This window comes from Symphalangus syndactylus, chromosome 24 (genome assembly GCF_028878055.3).
Source record: "Symphalangus syndactylus isolate Jambi chromosome 24, NHGRI_mSymSyn1-v2.1_pri, whole genome shotgun sequence".
NCBI classification, from domain to species: Eukaryota; Metazoa; Chordata; class Mammalia; order Primates; family Hylobatidae; genus Symphalangus; species Symphalangus syndactylus.
In genome coordinates this window covers 54,723,946-54,743,559 of record NC_072446.2, presented here as the reverse complement: position 1 = coordinate 54,743,559, position 19,614 = coordinate 54,723,946, and the positions used below count along the sequence as shown (strand labels likewise).

At 38.1% G+C, this 19,614-nt stretch overlaps 1 protein-coding gene across 2 annotated transcripts in view; it reads left to right on the top strand.

Moving 5' to 3' along the window:
- Window positions 1-19,614, top strand: part of XRN2 (5'-3' exoribonuclease 2) — a 91,972-nt gene that overhangs the window by 27,298 nt on the left and 45,060 nt on the right. For both annotated transcript variants that reach the window (XM_055265071.2, XM_063634049.1), the window contains exons 4-16: window positions 1,962-2,073; window positions 3,883-3,941; window positions 4,018-4,107; window positions 5,026-5,098; window positions 5,233-5,283; window positions 5,748-5,905; window positions 7,053-7,127; window positions 7,213-7,346; window positions 7,446-7,503; window positions 7,587-7,694; window positions 12,829-12,873; window positions 14,502-14,633; window positions 19,325-19,443. In XM_055265071.2, the coding sequence (XP_055121046.2) occupies window positions 1,962-2,073; window positions 3,883-3,941; window positions 4,018-4,107; window positions 5,026-5,098; window positions 5,233-5,283; window positions 5,748-5,905; window positions 7,053-7,127; window positions 7,213-7,346; window positions 7,446-7,503; window positions 7,587-7,694; window positions 12,829-12,873; window positions 14,502-14,633; window positions 19,325-19,443 (1,214 nt within the window). The remainder of the gene's footprint in view (window positions 1-1,961; window positions 2,074-3,882; window positions 3,942-4,017; window positions 4,108-5,025; window positions 5,099-5,232; window positions 5,284-5,747; window positions 5,906-7,052; window positions 7,128-7,212; window positions 7,347-7,445; window positions 7,504-7,586; window positions 7,695-12,828; window positions 12,874-14,501; window positions 14,634-19,324; window positions 19,444-19,614) is intronic.

Genomic DNA, 19,614 nt, shown 5'->3' with positions numbered 1-19,614 from the left:
AGTGCTAAAGTAATTAACTTAGAAGCCTCCATTTTTGCTGTGTTACCAGTGTCTAGAATGAAAGTCAGCTAAATAATGAAAAATGTTGACAGTGATGAACTTGAGAAAGAAAGCCTCATCCTTCAGTCATTCATTCAGATTTTTTTGTGTGTGTGTGTGTTTTGTGCTTATTTTGTGCTCAGTACTGTGAAATACTGAGGATGTTGGCGACTGCCCTTGCTTTTGAACTTTTGGCTTACCGTCAGAGGGAAGGAGGCATAGATAAATGGGTGAGCTTAGTTATTTATAGGCGTTATAAGCACTAGATAATACATGCAGGGTGTTGAGGGAAGAGGAAGTCAGTGCTACTAAGGAAGTTAGGATATAGAGAAGAGGTGACTTTTGTTCCATTTCTTTAACAATGAAAAATAATTGGGAGATTGGTGGGTGGTAGTGGGAGATGGATGGGACAGGGTTTGGGGAGGGAGGACCTTCCAGATTTCTCAAATGTGGCAGGTAAACACACTTTCCATGCCTTTGACCACACTGACATGTTTTGGCAACTACAGGTGGTTTGAATTGAGAAGGGAAGTATAGCAAAAGCTTGAGAAAGCCTTACCATCTGGAGTTTGGATTGTATCCTATAGGCAATGAGTAGTCATGAAAATGATTTGAGAGGAGTAAGTTACTGACCTGTGATAATAATACCAAGTAGCTCCTTTTATAAATGACCAGCAAACTGTATCAGGGGGGTAAGGTAAGATATAACTCTAAATTTATTTAGCTGTGTGCAAGTAGATGCTTTTAATTTTAGTGCATCCTAGCGGCTAATGGAATGATTTTGGAAATCCAGAGAACTTTGAAACCAAGAAGATTAACTTTTCTGTGAGATTCGTCTTACTCAGTGAAAAACCTTAGCTACCAGGTGATAACTTGCTAAGTTGCAGTTAGAATGGAGTAAAGAGTAAAAAGAAAAGGAATATGTCTTGTTTAGAGCACATTTCAGTTTATATTCAGCTAATTTTTTTTGAAGAAATCTTTAGCTTTACTCCAGTGTGTTCTTTCTGCTACATCAAGTATAAAATATGTACACATTTATATGCATATGTGTATGTACATATTTATACACACATTTTTTTGTTTATATATAAATGTAGATACAGAACTTTGTACTTGAGAGGACTACATTAGATGGTCTCATTCTACAGAAAAGGGAATTGTTTAAAGAGAATATTAAATAACTTACATTTAGATGTAAACAGGATATTTCACAGTTTCTTCCCACCCCAAAACTCAGTTCAGTAACTTCCAAAATCTTACAATCTAGTTCACTTTATTTGGGCTTTTCCAGTGAAATTGCATTTGGTTAGAGTGATTTAAAAGTACTTCTGGTTAAAACATTATTTATTTTCTAACTGCTATGCCTTATTGAAAAGACAGAGTAATAATTATAAACCTTATTGTGGGAAATAGAAGCGCACCAAGATTCTTCACATAAAGAAATAGTGTTCTGTTGCTTTTATGAGACATTGTGGATCCCATTTGGAGACCATTATTCCTTTTAGGTGTGGACATAGAGAAGGTCTTCCTGATCTTAGTTCAGTAGTAACTACTCATCAAATGCTGGCTGGGTCTTTTGAGTAAAGTGAGCTTTCTTTCTTGGGTGCCCTGAATCAAGTACCCTAACCGAGGGGAACTGGTGTTAGACTGGGAGGACTTGCAGTATAAGTGCTAGGGCTTCATAGGATGTTTGTCCATTTGACATGGCGCTCATTCACCTGATTGAGCTCAGCTTTTAGGTTCTCGGTCCAAATTTAAGTTCTCAGGATCTGGTATCTGTCATGAAAGGATTATTAGACACATTACTTACGTTTCTTCCATTTTAGTATACTACTTTTATAAGAACAACTGATTCAAAATAATGTACAGATTTATTTGTGAATATTTTGATTAGTATTATGGAATATGAAATACATTTTCAGGCACCACGTGCTAAAATGAACCAGCAGCGTTCAAGGAGGTTCAGGGCATCAAAAGAAGGAATGGAAGCAGCAGTCGAGAAGCAGCGAGTCAGGGAAGAAATATTGGCAAAAGGTAAAGAATATGCATCTTGAAGTTGGATTTTTTTATAAGATGTATGCAGAATGAGGGGGTAGTGGCAACTTTTTCTTACAAATAGGCAAGTTTTTAATTTAATAAGGATCCCAGACTATCCAGTGTTCACTGTTGAGGAAAAGTAGTTCATGAAATCTACCAATAGGCTTAATAGGCTTGTTTATTTTCAAACTCTCCAGTAAAAGGGAGCCTTGAGAATAGGGAATTCTGGTGGAGAGTGCAAATTGTCAACTCCTCTCAGAGCCAGTGCAGCTCCTTAACAAACTTTTATATCTCTGTAGAATAGAAATATAGTAAGTACTTTTTACTACTTTTCTCTGTGGTGGCTGTCAGAAGGCTATAGTGCTGTTAACATTTTCCTCAAATCAGCTTTGGTTTGCTTGCTTTTTGAAACTCAGAGGTCTATCTGAGGAAGCCAGAGGTGATTCGATCCACATTTACAGGCTGTTGCCAAGTCATTTTCATACTTTCAATGTAGGTTGATGGAGCAGGCACAGTACTTAGGGTTCCTTCAAGTTTGGAGGGGTTGGGGTGGGATTTCTTCATTTTTGCAGTTCCCCAAAGCCTTAAAATTCCTGGTGGCTACATGGGTAGGAACTGACTAAGCCTCAGAGAAAAGGAAGATCAGGGAGTGTTGATGCCAGTTGGGACTGGTTCTCTCCTGCCACACCTGTGTGTGAGGTAGGGTATGGTTGTAGCAGGTTTGTTTGGTGTTCTGCTCCTTAAGGGGGTATAATAGACCAGAAAAGCCACAGTGTCTTGGCTCCAGATAATTGCACTCTGCAGTTGAAAAAGGATGCCATAGTATAGTCAGCTCAGGCCTGCAATTACAATAAATTTTATATTAGTTTAATTTTGCTGGAAGTGTACAAGTATATAGTTCCTTTAGCTGCAACTTGTAATTAAGACTCTAAAACCTGTTTGTATTTATAACAATGTTTCTGATTTTAAGAATGTCTTTTTTTTTTGAAGATGTGATGAAATATATGTTTCTTGAGAAGCAGCTAATAGTGATACAGAGGAAAAAATAGGATTTTTATATTCCTCTACCTGATAATTGTATTTCTTATCCTGTAAAGCTGTGATGAACTCGGCATTTTAAATTTCACTTTTCTTAGGCACCTTTATTTTAGGAACTGTTATCAAAAATGTGGCCTCTATCTGGTGTATATGTGTGTGTGTGTGTGTGTGTGTGTGTGTATTCTCTTACAGAGAGAAGAACTTCATAATTTTTATGTAACAATATAATACCTTTTGTGTACCATATATTGTTTTACAGTCTTATTAAAACATAATTTAAAAGGCTGAGCGCGATGACTCACCCCTGTAATCCCAGCATTTTGGGAGGCCGAAGAGGGCAGATGACTGGAGGTCAGGAGTTCGAGACCAGCCTGGCCAACACAATGAAACCCCGTCTCTACTAAAAATACAAAAATTAGCCAGGCATGGTGGCAGGCGCCTGTAATCCCAGCTTCTCAGGAGGCTGAGACAGGAGAATCGCTTGAACCCCAGAAGGCAGAGGTTGCAGTGAGCCGAGATTGCACCACTGCACTTCAGCCTGGGTGACAGAATGAGACTCTGTCTCAAATAATAATAATAATAATAATAATAATTTAAATTTGAGAGATGGAGTCTTATTTTCTTCCCAATGAGGGAACATTGTTCCTCGGATGACAAGGCTTCACTTTCTTTTGTATTTGAACTTTTTGTTTTTGTTGTTCTGGCTTAATATTGAGTAATTTATCTCACTTTTTATGGGGAGAACAAAACGTTGCCTCTTTTCTCTAGGTGGCTTTCTTCCTCCAGAAGAAATAAAAGAAAGATTTGACAGCAACTGTATTACACCAGTAAGTAGTCTCATATTTTGCTAGCTATTGCTAACTCTTAAATGATAGGTTAATTTATTTCTTTCTATCATTTTAGGGAACTGAATTCATGGACAATCTTGCTAAATGCCTTCGCTATTACGTAGCTGATCGTTTAAATAATGACCCTGGGTGGAAAAATTTGACAGTAAGTTTCACATTTTGATACTTCAGAAAGATTAGGGTGATCATTCACGGCTGTACTTTGATATGACTGACATTATCCTTCTGCCCTGCCCCATAAAATGCTAGTTGACTGTTGGAGGAAAGAAAAGCTTCCAGGGTTATTAGAGATGGGGTATCCTTGCATGGTTAGGTTTTAGATAGCTGAATTTTCTCTTAAAGCCAATTTTGTCCACTTACCATCACTACGAAGCCATAAAATGGGATTCATAATTTAAAAAATATATATAGGAAAGTAATTTTTAAATGGAAATTTCCATTATTACATATCAAAATACAGCAAGATTAGTGTTGTGGGGCTGCCTTAAATGGCTATGTTCCCAAATATTTAAATAATATTTAAATGAACTTGTTTGTAATTTTAGGTTCATAAGCTGGCTTCCCTATTAATGAGAAATGTTCAATTATATTTAATAGGTATCTGTTATTGATTATTCTTGGGGCATATATGGTTCAGCACTGTATCCTTGCATAGTAGTGAAAATAGGAACTTGTGAATGATCAGTTTTTCTGATGGCTAGGTCTGACCCAGACATTTCATTCCTTTCCATTCTGTGTAGTAAGTTAATCAATGAAGTAGTTTTGGTGCCTCACATACACACACACACACCCCTACTTTATTCAGAAAATTTTCAGTGAAGTAGTTTTGGTGTTACACACACACACACACACACCTACTTTATTCAGAAAATTTTCAGTGAAGTAGTTTTGGTGTTTCTCTCTCTCTCTCTCTCTCTCACACACACACACACACACATACCCCTTATTCAGAAAATTTTCCCGTAACACTTATCTCAGTTTTTCTTGAGACACATAATTCTTTTGATTTTTGTGCCTATAGAAAATTGGGGATAAGCTGAAAGTGTTAAAAATTTTTTTATAGGTTATTTTATCTGATGCTAGTGCTCCTGGTGAAGGAGAACATAAAATCATGGATTACATTAGAAGGCAAAGAGGTAAAGCTTACTTACCAATATTTGATTATATGTTCTATTTTTAAAAAGCCATTGAATAGAAAATATTTGGTATGAAGTGATATTCTTGTGGAATATAATATATTAATGTAAATACATGTTTCTTTCTTGTTTAGCCCAGCCTAACCATGACCCAAATACTCATCATTGTTTATGTGGAGCAGATGGTAAGTTTCTTCTTTGGGATTTGCTTCTCTTGGATTAAACCATATCAAGTTGATGGGTTGGTGTGCAGTAATGGATTATTCATGGTTACCCGGAAGTTCCAAAATGCCTTGGTTATTTTATGTTCGACCGGGAGCTAGTATTGAGTTGCTGTTTAATCTGTGATCAATGATCTTTAATTTCTTTTCTTCTTTCTTACATTTTTCAACCTTTTAACTCCCCATACCTTTAAAATGGAGAACTTACGAAGTGTTTAATCCTTAGTGGCAGTCTGTGTTGTAGGCTCATGTATCTAGGGGACTTCCTGTTAACTGGGAACTGCCAGGAAGTGTCAGGCTTTGGGGCTTTGCTGCTCATTTGGGTGCTCATTTGGGCTTTTCTTTGTGTTGGCATCTCATAGTAGTTTATGGTAAGACTTCTCTCAGAATACTCACTGTTCAGTGTTTTTCTCATTGTTGATTGATAGCTGATCTCATTATGCTTGGCCTTGCCACACATGAACCCAACTTTACCATTATTAGAGAAGAATTCAAACCAAACAAGCCCAAACCATGTGGTCTTTGTAATCAGTTTGGACATGAGGTCAAAGATTGTGAAGGTTTGCCAAGAGAAAAGAAGGGAAAGGTAAGAACTTTGAGATGGTAGTTGCCTCATTAAAAAAAAAAAAATCTGTTGTAAAATGTATATGACATAAAATATCATTTCAGCCATTTTAAAGTATACAATTAAATGGCATTAAATATCTGACTTACATTGTTTTCAAAATGGATGAAGAGAAGATTGTGGTTGATTAGTTTTTTATGTGCTTGTTCTGTTACCGTTACCCTTCACAGAGATGTATCTTTTCTTTTTTTTTCTTTTGAGACAGTCTAGACAGAGACGTATCTTTTAAAGTACTTTAAAATAAACCTGCATTCAAAAACATGCACACACTCATCCTTTCTACTTAGCTCTTTTTCTGATATTGCCTATATCTACACGAGGCTTAGTTCCCATAGATAATAATGCCCATAGCTTGTAATTTGTTTGTGAAAGTTATTTGTTTGAAATACTCTTCTTAAAAGGAACTACAACTTCTTGAGACTTTTAAGTTATTCCCACTTTTTATGTATTTTAGGTTCACTTGGTTATGTCCAGTCCCCTTTAAAGGGGCTTCTGTTTCAATAATACAGTGCCTCTTGAGTCATATACTTTATGAGGGGGGAAAAAGAATATGGTGCCTCTTTCAAAGACATCGTTAAGTGAAAAAAGAGATATAGTGTATTATTTCAGATATGTAATACAATAAAGACAGTATACGTGTATCTATGTACATATTTCAGATATGTAATACAATAAAGACAGTATACATGTATCTATGCACATCTGTTCACAACTGGAAGGGGTAATCGTTGGTTGGGTATAGGTCATCAGTTGGCAAACTTCAGTCCTTCAGGTTTGGCCTGTGAGCTGTGTTTTTTACATTTTTAAAGTGTTGTTAAAAACAAAATAAAAAATGAAAGACTATTAAACAGAGATCATATATGTCCCCCAATAGCCAAAATAATGTACTGTCTGGCCCTTTGCAGAAAATGTTTGCTGACCCCTGGTCTAGACGTGGTTGATTTTATGGGTAATTTTTATTTTAAAATGGGTTGGTGAGCTTTTAAAAATTAAATACTTATGATATTAAAGTGGATCGTGCGTTAGAAAAAGCCTTAAAATTTGCTTGGTTGGAAAAAATTACTGGACGTAGAGTAGACTTCTTTCATCTTCATTCCTGTTCTTACAGCATGATGAACTTGCCGATAGTCTTCCTTGTGCAGAAGGAGAGTTTATCTTCCTTCGGCTTAATGTTCTTCGTGAGGTATGTAGCAATAATCATTGAAGTCAGCACTCTAAAGCAGGGTGCCTTTGATAGCTGTAATGGCAACATTCCTTTTTGGTTGTAGTATTTGGAAAGAGAACTCACAATGGCCAGCCTACCGTTCACATTTGATGTTGAGAGGAGCATTGATGACTGGGTTTTCATGTGCTTCTTTGTGGGAAATGACTTCCTCCCTCATTTGCCGTCATTAGAGATTAGGTACGTGCATTTGGGTAGCTTTTCAAACTACTGTTTTAGGCTTCTTGACTTTACTGTGCCTACTGGTCCTAATGCATAATGTTTGTCTCTTGCTAACAGGGAAAATGCAATTGACCGTTTGGTTAACATATACAAAAATGTGGTACACAAAACTGGGGTAAGTTCATTCTTCAATGATTTCAAAACAGAAGTATTTGCTTTAATAAGAAGATCATTTTACATGTATTTTATCACTTACAGGGTTACCTTACAGAAAGTGGTTATGTCAATCTGCAAAGAGTACAGATGATCATGTTAGCAGTTGGTGAAGTTGAGGATAGCATTTTTAAAAAGAGAAAGGATGATGAGGTAAAGTGTTCCTATTGCAGTAGCTAAAATTACTCCTGTCTCTAATAGGCTATGATGATCCTGTGATTATTTTTAATCTCTTTGAATGTGTTTTTATATCATTATGGTGTGTCAACACTAATGTAATCATGAGTGGTCAGTTCTTTGATTATTTTATAAAGGTTGTGCTGCTTGCTCTGTGGAACTATGTATTGTACCCTGTTTGAGTTGCACTGTAATGTTTTTTCTGTCTTCATAATCTGAATATAAATCCAAACACATTTCTAATCAATAGGATTTGAAATGCGGGTACCAAGGCTGGAAGACTATTGGGATTGAACTAGTGGCTGTTATGTTTTGAAGGCAGGAAGACAGGTTAAGAAGAATTGATAGTGTAGGGAGTGTGGGTTGGATTATATCAGCCAGGGCAGAGGGTTGGGAGAATGTAGGATCTGTGGAGAGCTGCATCTCTTAAGAAATTGAAACACAAGAAGGAAATAAAATAACAAAGCATTTGAAAATTGATTGCATATTATGGATGAGTGCTTACATGAAAAGTCTAGGTTCTGGCTTGGGCAGTTAGGAATTTGCTGGTGCCACTTACTAAGATGCAAGCACTAGGGGTGGAATGGGTTGGGGTGGGGACAAAGTAAAAACTGAGTTTCATTTTGGAGATGTTTAATGTGAAGGGGCTATAGGACACCTGAGAGGAGAAAAGTCCATTAAGCAGTTGAATGTGTATAAAGCTCAGGGCAGAAGTCTTTTGAAAAGAGATTTGAGAACCATTAACTAATGGAAGGTACTTGAAACTATGATTGTACTATGAGTGTGACCCTGGGAGCTTGTGTGGAGTAAAAGTGCCTTTAACAGAAGCCTGGGGAACCATGGACATTTAAGGAGAAAGAGGAGCCAGTTCTGGAGAGGTAGAAGGAAATTCCTGAAGAGATGAGAAGCCATGCTCAAGGGGTCACAGTGAGATGGACAGGCACTTCGTCTGTGGACAGGGTTTGGGATCCCCTGGTGAGCTGATAGGAGTGGAGGGGCAGCAGCCTGGAGGCAGAGTGATTGGAGGGTGATTGCAGGGTGTAGCAAGGGAGGCCAGCAGTGGGCAAAATAAGCAGATAATAGCTTCTTAGAAACAGTAAGGAAATCCTTTCAGAAACTGATTTTATAAAAGTCATGTGGCTATTTTAAGCAGATAACAACATATGTTACTGCTACATTGCTTCATGATCTCCCAACACATTAAAATGTGTCATTGAATCTTATTTTCTGTTTTCATCAACTTTGTATACTGTAGCTAGTGATCTCTTATTTTTAGAACTTTGGGTGTCATTTTATGTAACATAGTGAGTTGACCGTAAGCATTCTTTCCAAAAGCCTTCAGTACTTGGTAATGTTTTTATGTGATGTCAAGAGTTTTTTGCATATAGAATTCAAATTACAGAACTAGCTTTGTCTGGAGGATCAGATGTCAACTGGAACATTTTTAACTACTTTTTCAACAATTATGGTGGCATCCCTTGATCTGCTGCTACATACTTTGTACCACTTGGTTTAAAAACCTCGAGTTACAGTAGCCTTCTACTGTCTCTTTAGCAGACTCTGCACCTTGAGTTGGCATTAGAGGAGGAAGTGTGGGATTTGGTAGATACCATAGTGTTACAGATTTAATTAATACGATTTTTCAGCTGACCTGGCAGGAGAGGGCATTTTAAAGCTTTGGATCTTTGTTGGTGTCCCTGAAGTCATGCCATGTCCTTCAGCATGATTGGACACCAGGGGACACCCTCAAAAATGCAATAGGAAAGTTTCTGGATATATGTATTTTTCTGGGAAGTGTGTCCCTGGCATTTGACAGATTTCCAAAGGAGTTCATAGCACAAAAAAGGGAGAGATCCGTAAGGTCCACCCAGGTGGTCTTCTGTTTGCGTGTGACTACCACCCTTAGAGATAGGCATTTAACAGACGAGCAGAACAAATGGTAGAAAAGGAATACATTACTATTTGTTATTGGCTAAGCGTGGTGGCTCATGCCTGTAATCCCAGCACTTTGGGAGGCCAAGGTGGGCAGATCACCTGAGGTTAGGAGCTTGAGACCAGCCTGGCCAACTGGGTGAAACCCCATCTCTACTAAAAATACAAAAATTTAAGCTGGACGTGGTGGTGGGCGCCTATAATCCCAGCTGCTTGGGAGGCTGAGGCAGGAGAATTGCTTGAACCCAAGAGGTGGAGGCTGCAGTGAGCCAGGATCATGCCACTGCACTCCAGCCAGGGCAACAGAGCGAGACTCTTGTCTCCAAAGAAAAAAAAATTGTTATTAAAGTTGAGCATTTAGGCAAGAAATGTGTTGCTTTTTATTGTATGAGCTTTCATGTTTACCTTTTATCTTGGGAATGTTGTTCATTTATTAAGCAAATATTTAAGTATTTACCATGTGCCAGACAGTGTTCTGAGTGCTAGTGATACAGCAAAAAACAAAAAAGGAGACAGAAATCCCTGCCCTCATGGAGTTTACATTCTCTTGGGAGAGCTGGAAGATAAACACAGTAACTAAGTAAACCTCATTAAGTGTTAGAGAATAAGTGCCACAAAGAAAACTGGCCGGGCGCGGTGGCTCACGCTTGTAATCCCAGCACTTTGGGAGGCCGAGGTGGGCGGATCACGAGGTCAGGAGATCGAGACCACGGTGAAACCCCGTCTCTACTAAAAAATAAAAAAAATTAGCCGGGCGTGGTGGCGGGCGCCTGTAGTCCCAGCTACTCGGAGAGGCTGAGGCAGGTGAATGGCCTGAACCCGGGAGGCGGAGCTTGCAGTGAGCCGAGATCGCGCCACTGCACTCCAGCCTGGGCGACAGAGCGAGACTCCGTCTCAAAAAAAAAAAAAAAAAAAAAAAAAAAAAAGAAAACTAAAGCAGGTGAGGAGGCATCTGGGAGGGAGAGGTTGGGCATTACAGTTCTAGAAAAGGTGACAAGAGAAGGCCTCACTGACAGCTGACCTTGATTAAAGATGTAAAGGATGTGAGGGAGCACACCATGCAGATGTTTGCAGGAAGCACATTACAGACAGAGTGCCAAGGCCCTGGGGCAGGAGCATACTCAGGATATTCACAGAACACAAAGGAGCCAGTGTGGAAGGAGCAGAGGAGGCAAAGGAAGAGCAGTAGGAGATGAAGTCAGAAAGAAGACGGAGGGCCCAGTCTGGTAGGACCCAACAGGTCATCATAGGACTTTTAACTTTCATTGTGCATCAGTGTAAGGTTTTGAGTAGAAAAGTGACAAGATTGGACACATACTGTAAAAGGATCACTCTAGCTGCCATGTTGGAAGTACTGTGTGGAGGGAAAGGTCAAAGCAGTGAGCCCCAGCCCAGTGAGGAGCCTTTTTTACAGTAATCCAAGGGAGCCTGGATGGTAGCAGTGGAGATCATCAGAGGCAGTTGGATTCTGAACACGTTTTGAAGGTAGAACCAGTGGGATTGGCAAATGGTTCAAATATAGAGTGTAAGAGAAGGAGAGGTGACAAAAGACTGAAAGATGTTTTGAGCAACCCTCATGGAAAGACTGGGAGGTGCAAAGGTGGGGTGGGGATTCTATTTTGGACATGGGAAGTTTGAGATAGCCAAATGGAGATGCTAAGTATGGAGAGGCTCTGGTTGGGGAGTCATCAGCATGTGGATGGTGTTTAAAGCCATGAGACCAGGTGATGACTCCCATGGGAGGAGAGAAGTGGAGAGATCCAAGTACTGGGCCCAGGGGAGCACCAACATCAACCCATTTGTGCCCAGTGTTCCATTATTGGAACGATAAGCTTGTGGGAGTTATTTATATCCTACTGCTAAAGGTCATCACCAAGGTCTGATTTTTCACACAAAAACTTGCAACCTCCGGCATAAATGGGTTAAGAGGCTGGGGAGTTGAGGAGCAAAGACACATAGCAAGAGGGAAGGAGATCAGGTGAGTGTAGCCTCCTGGAAGCCAAGTGAAGACTGATCCAAGGAGGAAAGAATCCTGGTCAGATAAGGACTGAAATCTGACTAATGGATTTCATAGTCTGCAGGTCATTGGTGACCTACACAAGAGAAGTTTCATTGAAGTTGGGACAGAAGCTTGATTAAATAAATCAGTGGTTTCTGCATCAGAGGAGGTTTTAGGGTAGTTGATCACCTGGGCTCCACTTTAGAGCAGGAGACTTATGTATCCGGCATTCAGCTTTTTGCCTGGCAGAAGCACCAATTTCCAATTTCCTTAAGGCCTTATATTGCAGTTGGTAGGACTGACTTGGAAGCGTACCTACTAGGATGACCATCAGTATAGGATCCACTGGCCCCTGTTTTAGGCTACAACAGTAGCTATGGCCACCCTGTCATTTCAGTTCCTTGATACTCAGGGAAACTTGGGCATGGGTATGGGAGGCCTGCAAATGGCCCAGAGTTAGTAGGGAACAAGATGAACACAAAATTCTGTTTAGTTGAAACCATGGCTACAATTTGGAAATGAGTAGGGGGAAAGAATCAACGTGGGCTGGACCCTCTCCTGTGAATTAGATTGGCCCAGAGTAGTAAGCCGTGCATACATCTGAATTTCCTTCCTTTTTTTTCACTGGATTGATATTTTTGGAATCTGGCCAGGGTGGGGGATAATGTTTGCACAGAGTCCCACTTCTCTCTTTTCTCCATTGTGCCATGCATGCTACAGAGTAAGAGCCCTTTTTAGGTAACAGAGTCTAAATTGTCTTGCTAATTTTTTAAAAAATGGATACCTTAGTTATTAACTACCTTCAACTAAACCTTAAGAATTGTTTTTTTTTTTTTTTTTTTTTTTAAACTTACTTGTATCTTCTCCATATTGACAGCCTGTTTGCTCCAAGATAAAACCAAGGGTCTTTGTAATGGTTTTGCATTTTCCTGAAGTGATTGAAAAGCTTTCTGAACAGAATTACCAAGAACAATTAAATTGTATCTAAATTCAGTCTTCCATTGTTAAGTTCTGATAAGCAGCATTTTGAACATATAGTCTTACTGCCTGGTTTAATCATGTACCTAGATTTCTGGGGTCATCCTTTAAAACTTAAGTTGTCTCCCAAATCATTCCTGGTAATGCTTAACTCTGACATTTTTGTGTAATTGACAGAATGTGTGGATTTTATACTTTTAGGACAGTTTTAGAAGACGACAGAAAGAAAAAAGAAAGAGAATGAAGGTGAGTTTTAATTGATTTCATGAGGTTGGCAATAGCGTAATTTTACAATTTATGAGGAAGATGTTCATTACAGTAGCTTTATTCCTTGTCCAGTAGGACTTGGTCAGGGACGTAAGTGTCCACCCAGCTGCCTTTTTACCTGTAGGAAGAACACTGGTGTCGATTTTAAAGAAGGTCCTCTAGGCTCTGATGTCTGAAGGGACACACTTGGGAGGTGAGAGGTGGGTGGCGTTTAGCTATTTGAATGGTTTACAGCAATCAAGTATTGTTTTTTAAGTAAAAATGGTCAATCTTTTGTATCCCCTGAAAGTTACTGTACTCTTATTTCTACATCTTTGTCAGATTAATCTTTCTAGAACACAACACTCTAAACTTGTTCTCTGCTCTAAAAGCACCACTGACTCCTTAATCCCCTCAGAATCCAATTCTTAGTTTGGTGTTCAGAGCACACTGTCATCCGGTTGAATTCCAGCCGTCCAGCATATCCCCTGTTGTCTTCTAAATACACCATGTCCCTGCTGACTAAGAGTGTTGCCTTCATTTGTAACCTCTGAATGGATTTTTGACTTTGCATCTCACTGACATCTTACCTTTTCTACAAGGCCTCCCTTCTTGGTTATGCTCATAGTACAGGTTGAGCAATCCTTTCTTTTAACTCTGGTGCTTCCTACCTCTGATACATGTTTTCTTACTTAATTGCATAATGCTTTATAGTCATTTAATTTCTTTAGTTCTTGTTTTCTTATCTTCCCTACTAGATTTTCAAGCTTGTGGAGTTTAGGGACTGCCTTTTACTACGTTTTGTTAGAATTAAGCAATTTCAGGAAACAAGAAGGGAGAAAAGTAGAGTTGTTTATTGTTGCAGTGGGTTCAAAATCATTTAGATTGGGAGGGGCATATTTGGTTTCTACTTATAGATTATTATTTTTGTCAATATCTTTTATCAGTCAGCCAATACTATCACCTATGCTAGCTATAATCATATTAATTGGAAATAAAGAGTTAAATTCTAGCAAGGCGAAGGGTAAATAAAAGCTGTATTTCCACAAAAATTAGCCTGGTGTGGTGACGTGCGCCTGTAATCCCAGCTATTCGGGAGGCTGAGGTGAGAGGATCCCTCGAATTCGGGAGGCAGAGGTTGCAGTGAGCTGAGATCGCACCACTGCACCCCAGCCTGCGCAACAGAGTGAGACTCTGTCTCAAAAATAAATAAATAAATTTAAAAAGTTGTATTTCCCAAGTATAACTCAAACTCAACTTTTTTTAAACCTAAATTATGTTGTTTTTATTTGCCTGAAATTGTGTCTTGAATGTTTTCTGTAATTGTAAAAAGCAGTGGATTAGCATAATGAGACTTGAAAGATTTTCTCTATGTTTCAGGACAATGTATTATATGTACTTTAGGGCTGAGTTATTAAGTATTATAGGCTATTGTTTAGAAGGTAAAAGTTACCATCAAATCGAAGTGTAGACAACCTTGTAATATTAACGAAGATCATTTGGTCTTTTAGTGAGTTTTGTAAAGTGCTTACGGTTTGGACTTTATTCCATTGCCCTTCTTTTCTTTCTGTCATCTAACTGTGTTGTGATTTAATTTTAATTTCTACATTCATTTCCATTTATGTTAGAGAGATCAACCAGCTTTCACTCCTAGTGGAATATTAACTCCTCATGCCTTGGGTTCAAGAAATTCACCAGGTTCTCAAGTAGCCAGTAATCTGAGACAAGCAGCCTATGAAATGAGGATGCAGAATAACTCTGTAAGTGGCTTACTTTTATGTGACATTTAAGAGTGGTGAATATCAGATACCTCTTGCAGGGGTGGTGTGTGTGTGAAATTTATCACAGCCTGGAGTTTTGTTTTATAGTTTTTCTTAATTGCTTTGCCTTGAGATATTTTTAGTTCTGTTAAGTCCATCGTTATCAATATGAAAATATCCAAATTATGTGAAAGAAGAGCACGTAGGATTGTTGATACATGCGAATATAAAGAGATAGCTGACTTCAGTTTGGGTGACAGAGTGAGACCCTGTCTCAAAAATAAGCTAAGTGGCTGCAGTGTTTTTGTAATGCAGATGAACCACACACTGCTTCTCCCTTCTCCAAAGAATAGGGTAGTGAATGGTGCTAGAAGCTTGTCAAGGGACATCCATGTCTCAAAGCTGGGGCAGGAGGAGGAGGATGGGTTTTATTCCCTTATTTCCCCTTTCCTTCAGTGGGCAATTGTGAGCATTTTACCTTAGGTGTAAACTCTGGCTCTCCAATTCAGCATGGAATAGATCTGAATAAATATCTTAAGGTAGCCCTTACTATTCAAACTCTGGTTACTCCCTGTTTGTGAACTCAGCAACTGCATGCATTTATTTGCCTTGTGGTATTCTTCCATATTTGAACTTGGTAATCCAAACTCCAGAAGCAAATCAACCTATCCTGCAAGGCTGTACTTTGTCCAACACCTTCCTATTGTAGTGGAAATAGACCATGAGCTCTCAGAATACCCAGTGGGGCAGCAGCAGGGCTGAGGGAGCAGACCCTGATCTAACAGTAGAGGAAGGAACATACACTTTTGCTATGATATATCCAAGGAAATTGAATAAGCTTGGATATTTAATTTTTGTTATTCTGTTAGTTATCCTATTGATGCTCATATGGAACAGACATAGCTGATGCCCATCATTCAAGATTTTAGTGACTACCATCCCCGCAGAGCAGAACTGAAAGTGACTGGTGTTGTCATATGCCCTGTTGATGGTAGAGTACTTTTTTTTTTTAAATCTTGGGAGGCAGGCAGGTTTAAACTTTGCCAGCTGTGGTTGCTTCAAGAAGGATTCTGGTATTATCTTCAGGCCCGGTAGTATTAGGCCACAGGACCAGACTGTAGATCGATAACATCTGCCATAGGAGTAGTAATGGGGAGATTGGTGATGATGTCGCTTCTTTGATTCTGTCTTAATTAACTTCCCTTGCCACAGTTATTTCTATATAGAGGAGGTATGGAATTTGAATCTTTGCAGAGTGGGATTTTCACCTAGAATGTTCTAAATTTAAGGAAATTTTGAAGTCAAATTACCAGTTTATTTAAAGGGAGCCATTAAAGTTACAGATTTCTTGTGTTTTATTTTTCTGAGCTGTTGGGTTGTAGTCTCTAGTACTTGTCTACTGATGATTAACATTCTTAGTGTTTTATTAAATAGCTTCCATTTCCTTATATATGTGGTTTTATATTTAGCATTCTTCAGTATGGTTTCATTATATCTAATTTGATGAAAAAAACAGCTTAAGAAGAAATTTGAATTTAATATGAATCTGGTATGTTCACAAAGGAATATTTTTGTTGGTAGAGACAGAGCAGCGGAGATTTAGCATTAAATGGTGAACAGCATTTTTTTTCTGGAAAGTATGTTATTATTTTTGTTTTCTAAAGATAGAGTTTATATCTTGTTAGTCAATAATTAATTTTGTTAAAGTTTGCTTTTTACACAACTTCTCTGTAGACAGTTAATGGGAATGTCGCTCTCATAATTTATTCCAAATGGATTAGTGTAGGGTTGAAAAAACGATAGTGATTACTTACTGAATGGTTAACTACCATGTACCAGGTAGGCAGCATGCCAGTAATCTTTCACATGTATTGATGCATTTAATCCTTGCAATAACTTGTAAGGAAACAGAACATTATCATCCCCATTTTAAGATGAGGCTCACAGAGGTTAAGTAATAAATTGTTCAAGGCCACACAGTCAGTAAAGGTTGAATTTGGTATTTCAGACTCAGATCTGTATAACTAAAATACAACAATACCTGCCTTGTTTTCCAAGTACAACAGTGCCTTCTTGTATTTATTTTATTGGGTTTTTTTTGACAATATTGTCTATATCATTTCATTAATAACATTGACATTATGTTTTTAAAAGAGACGTGCTCTAAGTTCTATGTGAAATATGATTTCATGTTATTTTAGCTTTTCTTGACCTGTGGTATGAACTGTGTTTATGCTGTGGATACTCTAATTGTTATATCATTGAAATGGACTTCTGTGCTCTCAGTTTTTTTTTTTTTTTTTTAATTATACTTTAGGGTTTTAGGGTACATGTGCACAATGTGCAGGTTTGTTACATATGTATCCATGTGCCATGTTGATTTCCTGCACCCATTAACTCATCATTTAGCATTAGGTGTATCTCCTAATGCTGTCCCTCCCCCCTCCCCCCACCCCACAACAGTCCCCGGAGTGTGATGTTCCCCTTCCTGTGTCCATGAGTTCTCATTGTTCAATTCCCACCTATGAGTGAGAACATGCGGTGTTTGGTTTTTTGTCCTTGCGATAGTTTACTGAGAATGATGTTTTCCAGTTTCATCCATGTCCCTACAAAGGACACAAACTCATCACTTTTTATGGCTGCATAGTATTCCATGGTGTATATGTGCCACATTTTCTTAATCCAGTCTATCGTTGTTGGACATTTGGGTTGGTTCCAACTCTTTGCTATTGTGAATAGTGCCGCAATAAACATACGTGTGCATGTGTCTTTATAGCAGCATGATTTATAGTCCTTTGGGTATATACCCAGTAATGGGATGGCTGGATCAAATGGTATTTCTAGTTCTAGATCCCTGAGGAATCGCCACACTGACTTCCACAATGGTTGAACTAGTTTACAGTCCCACCAACAGTGTAAAAGTGTTCCTATTTCTCCACATCCTCTCCAGCACCTGTTGTTTCCTGATTTTTTAATGATGGCCATTCTAACTGGTGTGAGATGGTATCTCACTGTGGTTTTGATTTGCATTTCTCTGATGGCCAGTGATGAGGAGCATTTCTTCATGTGTTTTTTGGCTGCATAAATGTCTTCTTTTGAGAAGTGTCTGTTCATGTCCTCTGCCCACTTTTTGATGGGGTTGTTTGTTTTTTTCTTGTAAATTTGTTTGAGTTCATTGTAGATTCTGGATATTAGCCCTTTGTCAGATGAGTAGGTTGCAAAAATTTTCTCCCATCGTGTAGGTTGCCTGTTCACTCTGATGGTAGTTTCTTTTGCTGTGCAGAAGCTCTTTAGTTTAATGAGATCCCATTTGTCGATTTTGGCTTTTGTTGCCATTGCTTTTGGTGTTTTAGACATGAAGTCCTTGCCCACGCCTATGTCCTGAATGGTATTGCCTAGGTTTTCTTGTAGGATTTTAATGGTTTTAGGTCTAACATATAAGTCTTTAATCCATCTTGAATTAATTTTTGTATAAGGTGTAAGGAAGGGATCCAATTGCAGCTTTCTACATATGGCTAGCCAGTTTTCCCAGCACCATTTATTAAATAGGGAATCCTTTCCCCATTTCTTGTTTTTGTCAGGTTTGTCAAAGATCAGATAGTTGTAGCTATGCGGCATCATTTCTGAGGGCTCTGTTCTGTTCCATTGATCTATGTCTCTGTTGTGGTACCAGTACCATGCTGTTTTGGTTACTGTAGCCTTGTAGTATAGTTTAAAGTCAGGTATGTGCTCTCAGTTTTAAAAAAATTCAATTTACTTGAAATAGCTAATATACTGTGAATAACAGAAGAAAAACTTGACTGTGGAAATGTTTCTGCCCCTTATGTTTTTGGTGATGTGGTCCTTTAGCCTGAGTAACTAAAGTTGCAGAAGATTTTTTTTAATTTTTAAATATTAAAATATGTTAATTAAAATTAATCTATTATGTTAATTGAGTTAGGTATAAAGGGAAGATAATACTGAATTTAAAGTGACAGCTAAGTCTTTGAAATACTAATAAAATCTGCATTTTTCTAAGATGACTGATAGATTTTTATTTGTAGATTGATTTTTAAAATGGAACATATAATTTTTCTAACACAGTCTCATTAAACTTGCTTTTCAGAGTGGTTGTACTAGGTTGAAGACTTAACCATTTCACTGCATTCTCACCAGCATTGACTATTTTATATATTATTACATCTATATTATTGTATATTATATGCTATATATGTAATATATTTTATATATAACATAGAAATATACATATATATAAAATATATGTATGTTTTTTCCCCTCATAGCTTTGCCATTTGGTAGGTGGCAAATGATTGTGAATTCCTAACAGGAATTGTTACAATTGATTGTCACAAATGATTGTGAACCACCAAAGGAAAATAAAATTCAAGTACTATAATTTTTAAAAATCTATAAAATTAAAACTTTTTTTCTTCAGAAACTTTTTTTTTGCCCTAATAATGTTAATTCTTTTCAGTTTAAGCATAGAAAGTTTGGGTATTACGTTACTTCTTTTGAGGGGAAGTGAAATGGAGCAAGATCAGTCTCTGTACCTTCTAAATATGTTTACCATCTCTATGTAGTAGCTTTAAAAATGTTACTGTGAAACACAGTAAGTAGTGGTGGTTGGATGTACCTTCTTATGTAAAATGAATAATGAAATCCTTCTTCTGTAATGTCATCATTGTCTGCAGAGTCCTTCGATATCTCCTAATACGAGTTTCACATCTGATGGCTCCCCGTCTCCAATAGGAGGAATTAAGCGAAAAGCAGAAGACAGTGACAGTGAACCTGAGCCAGAGGATAACGTCAGGTGAAGCCATTTTTTGGTAGCACTTTGTTAGCAAATTGCTGAAATAGATGCAGTCTAATTAATGCTATTTAGCTTAGAGCAGCAGTGCCTTCAGATGCTTGCCTGTGATCTTTTTATCCATCAGTAATTAATGTGGAGGGTTAGAATAGTCAGTAAATTCCAGTGAGATGT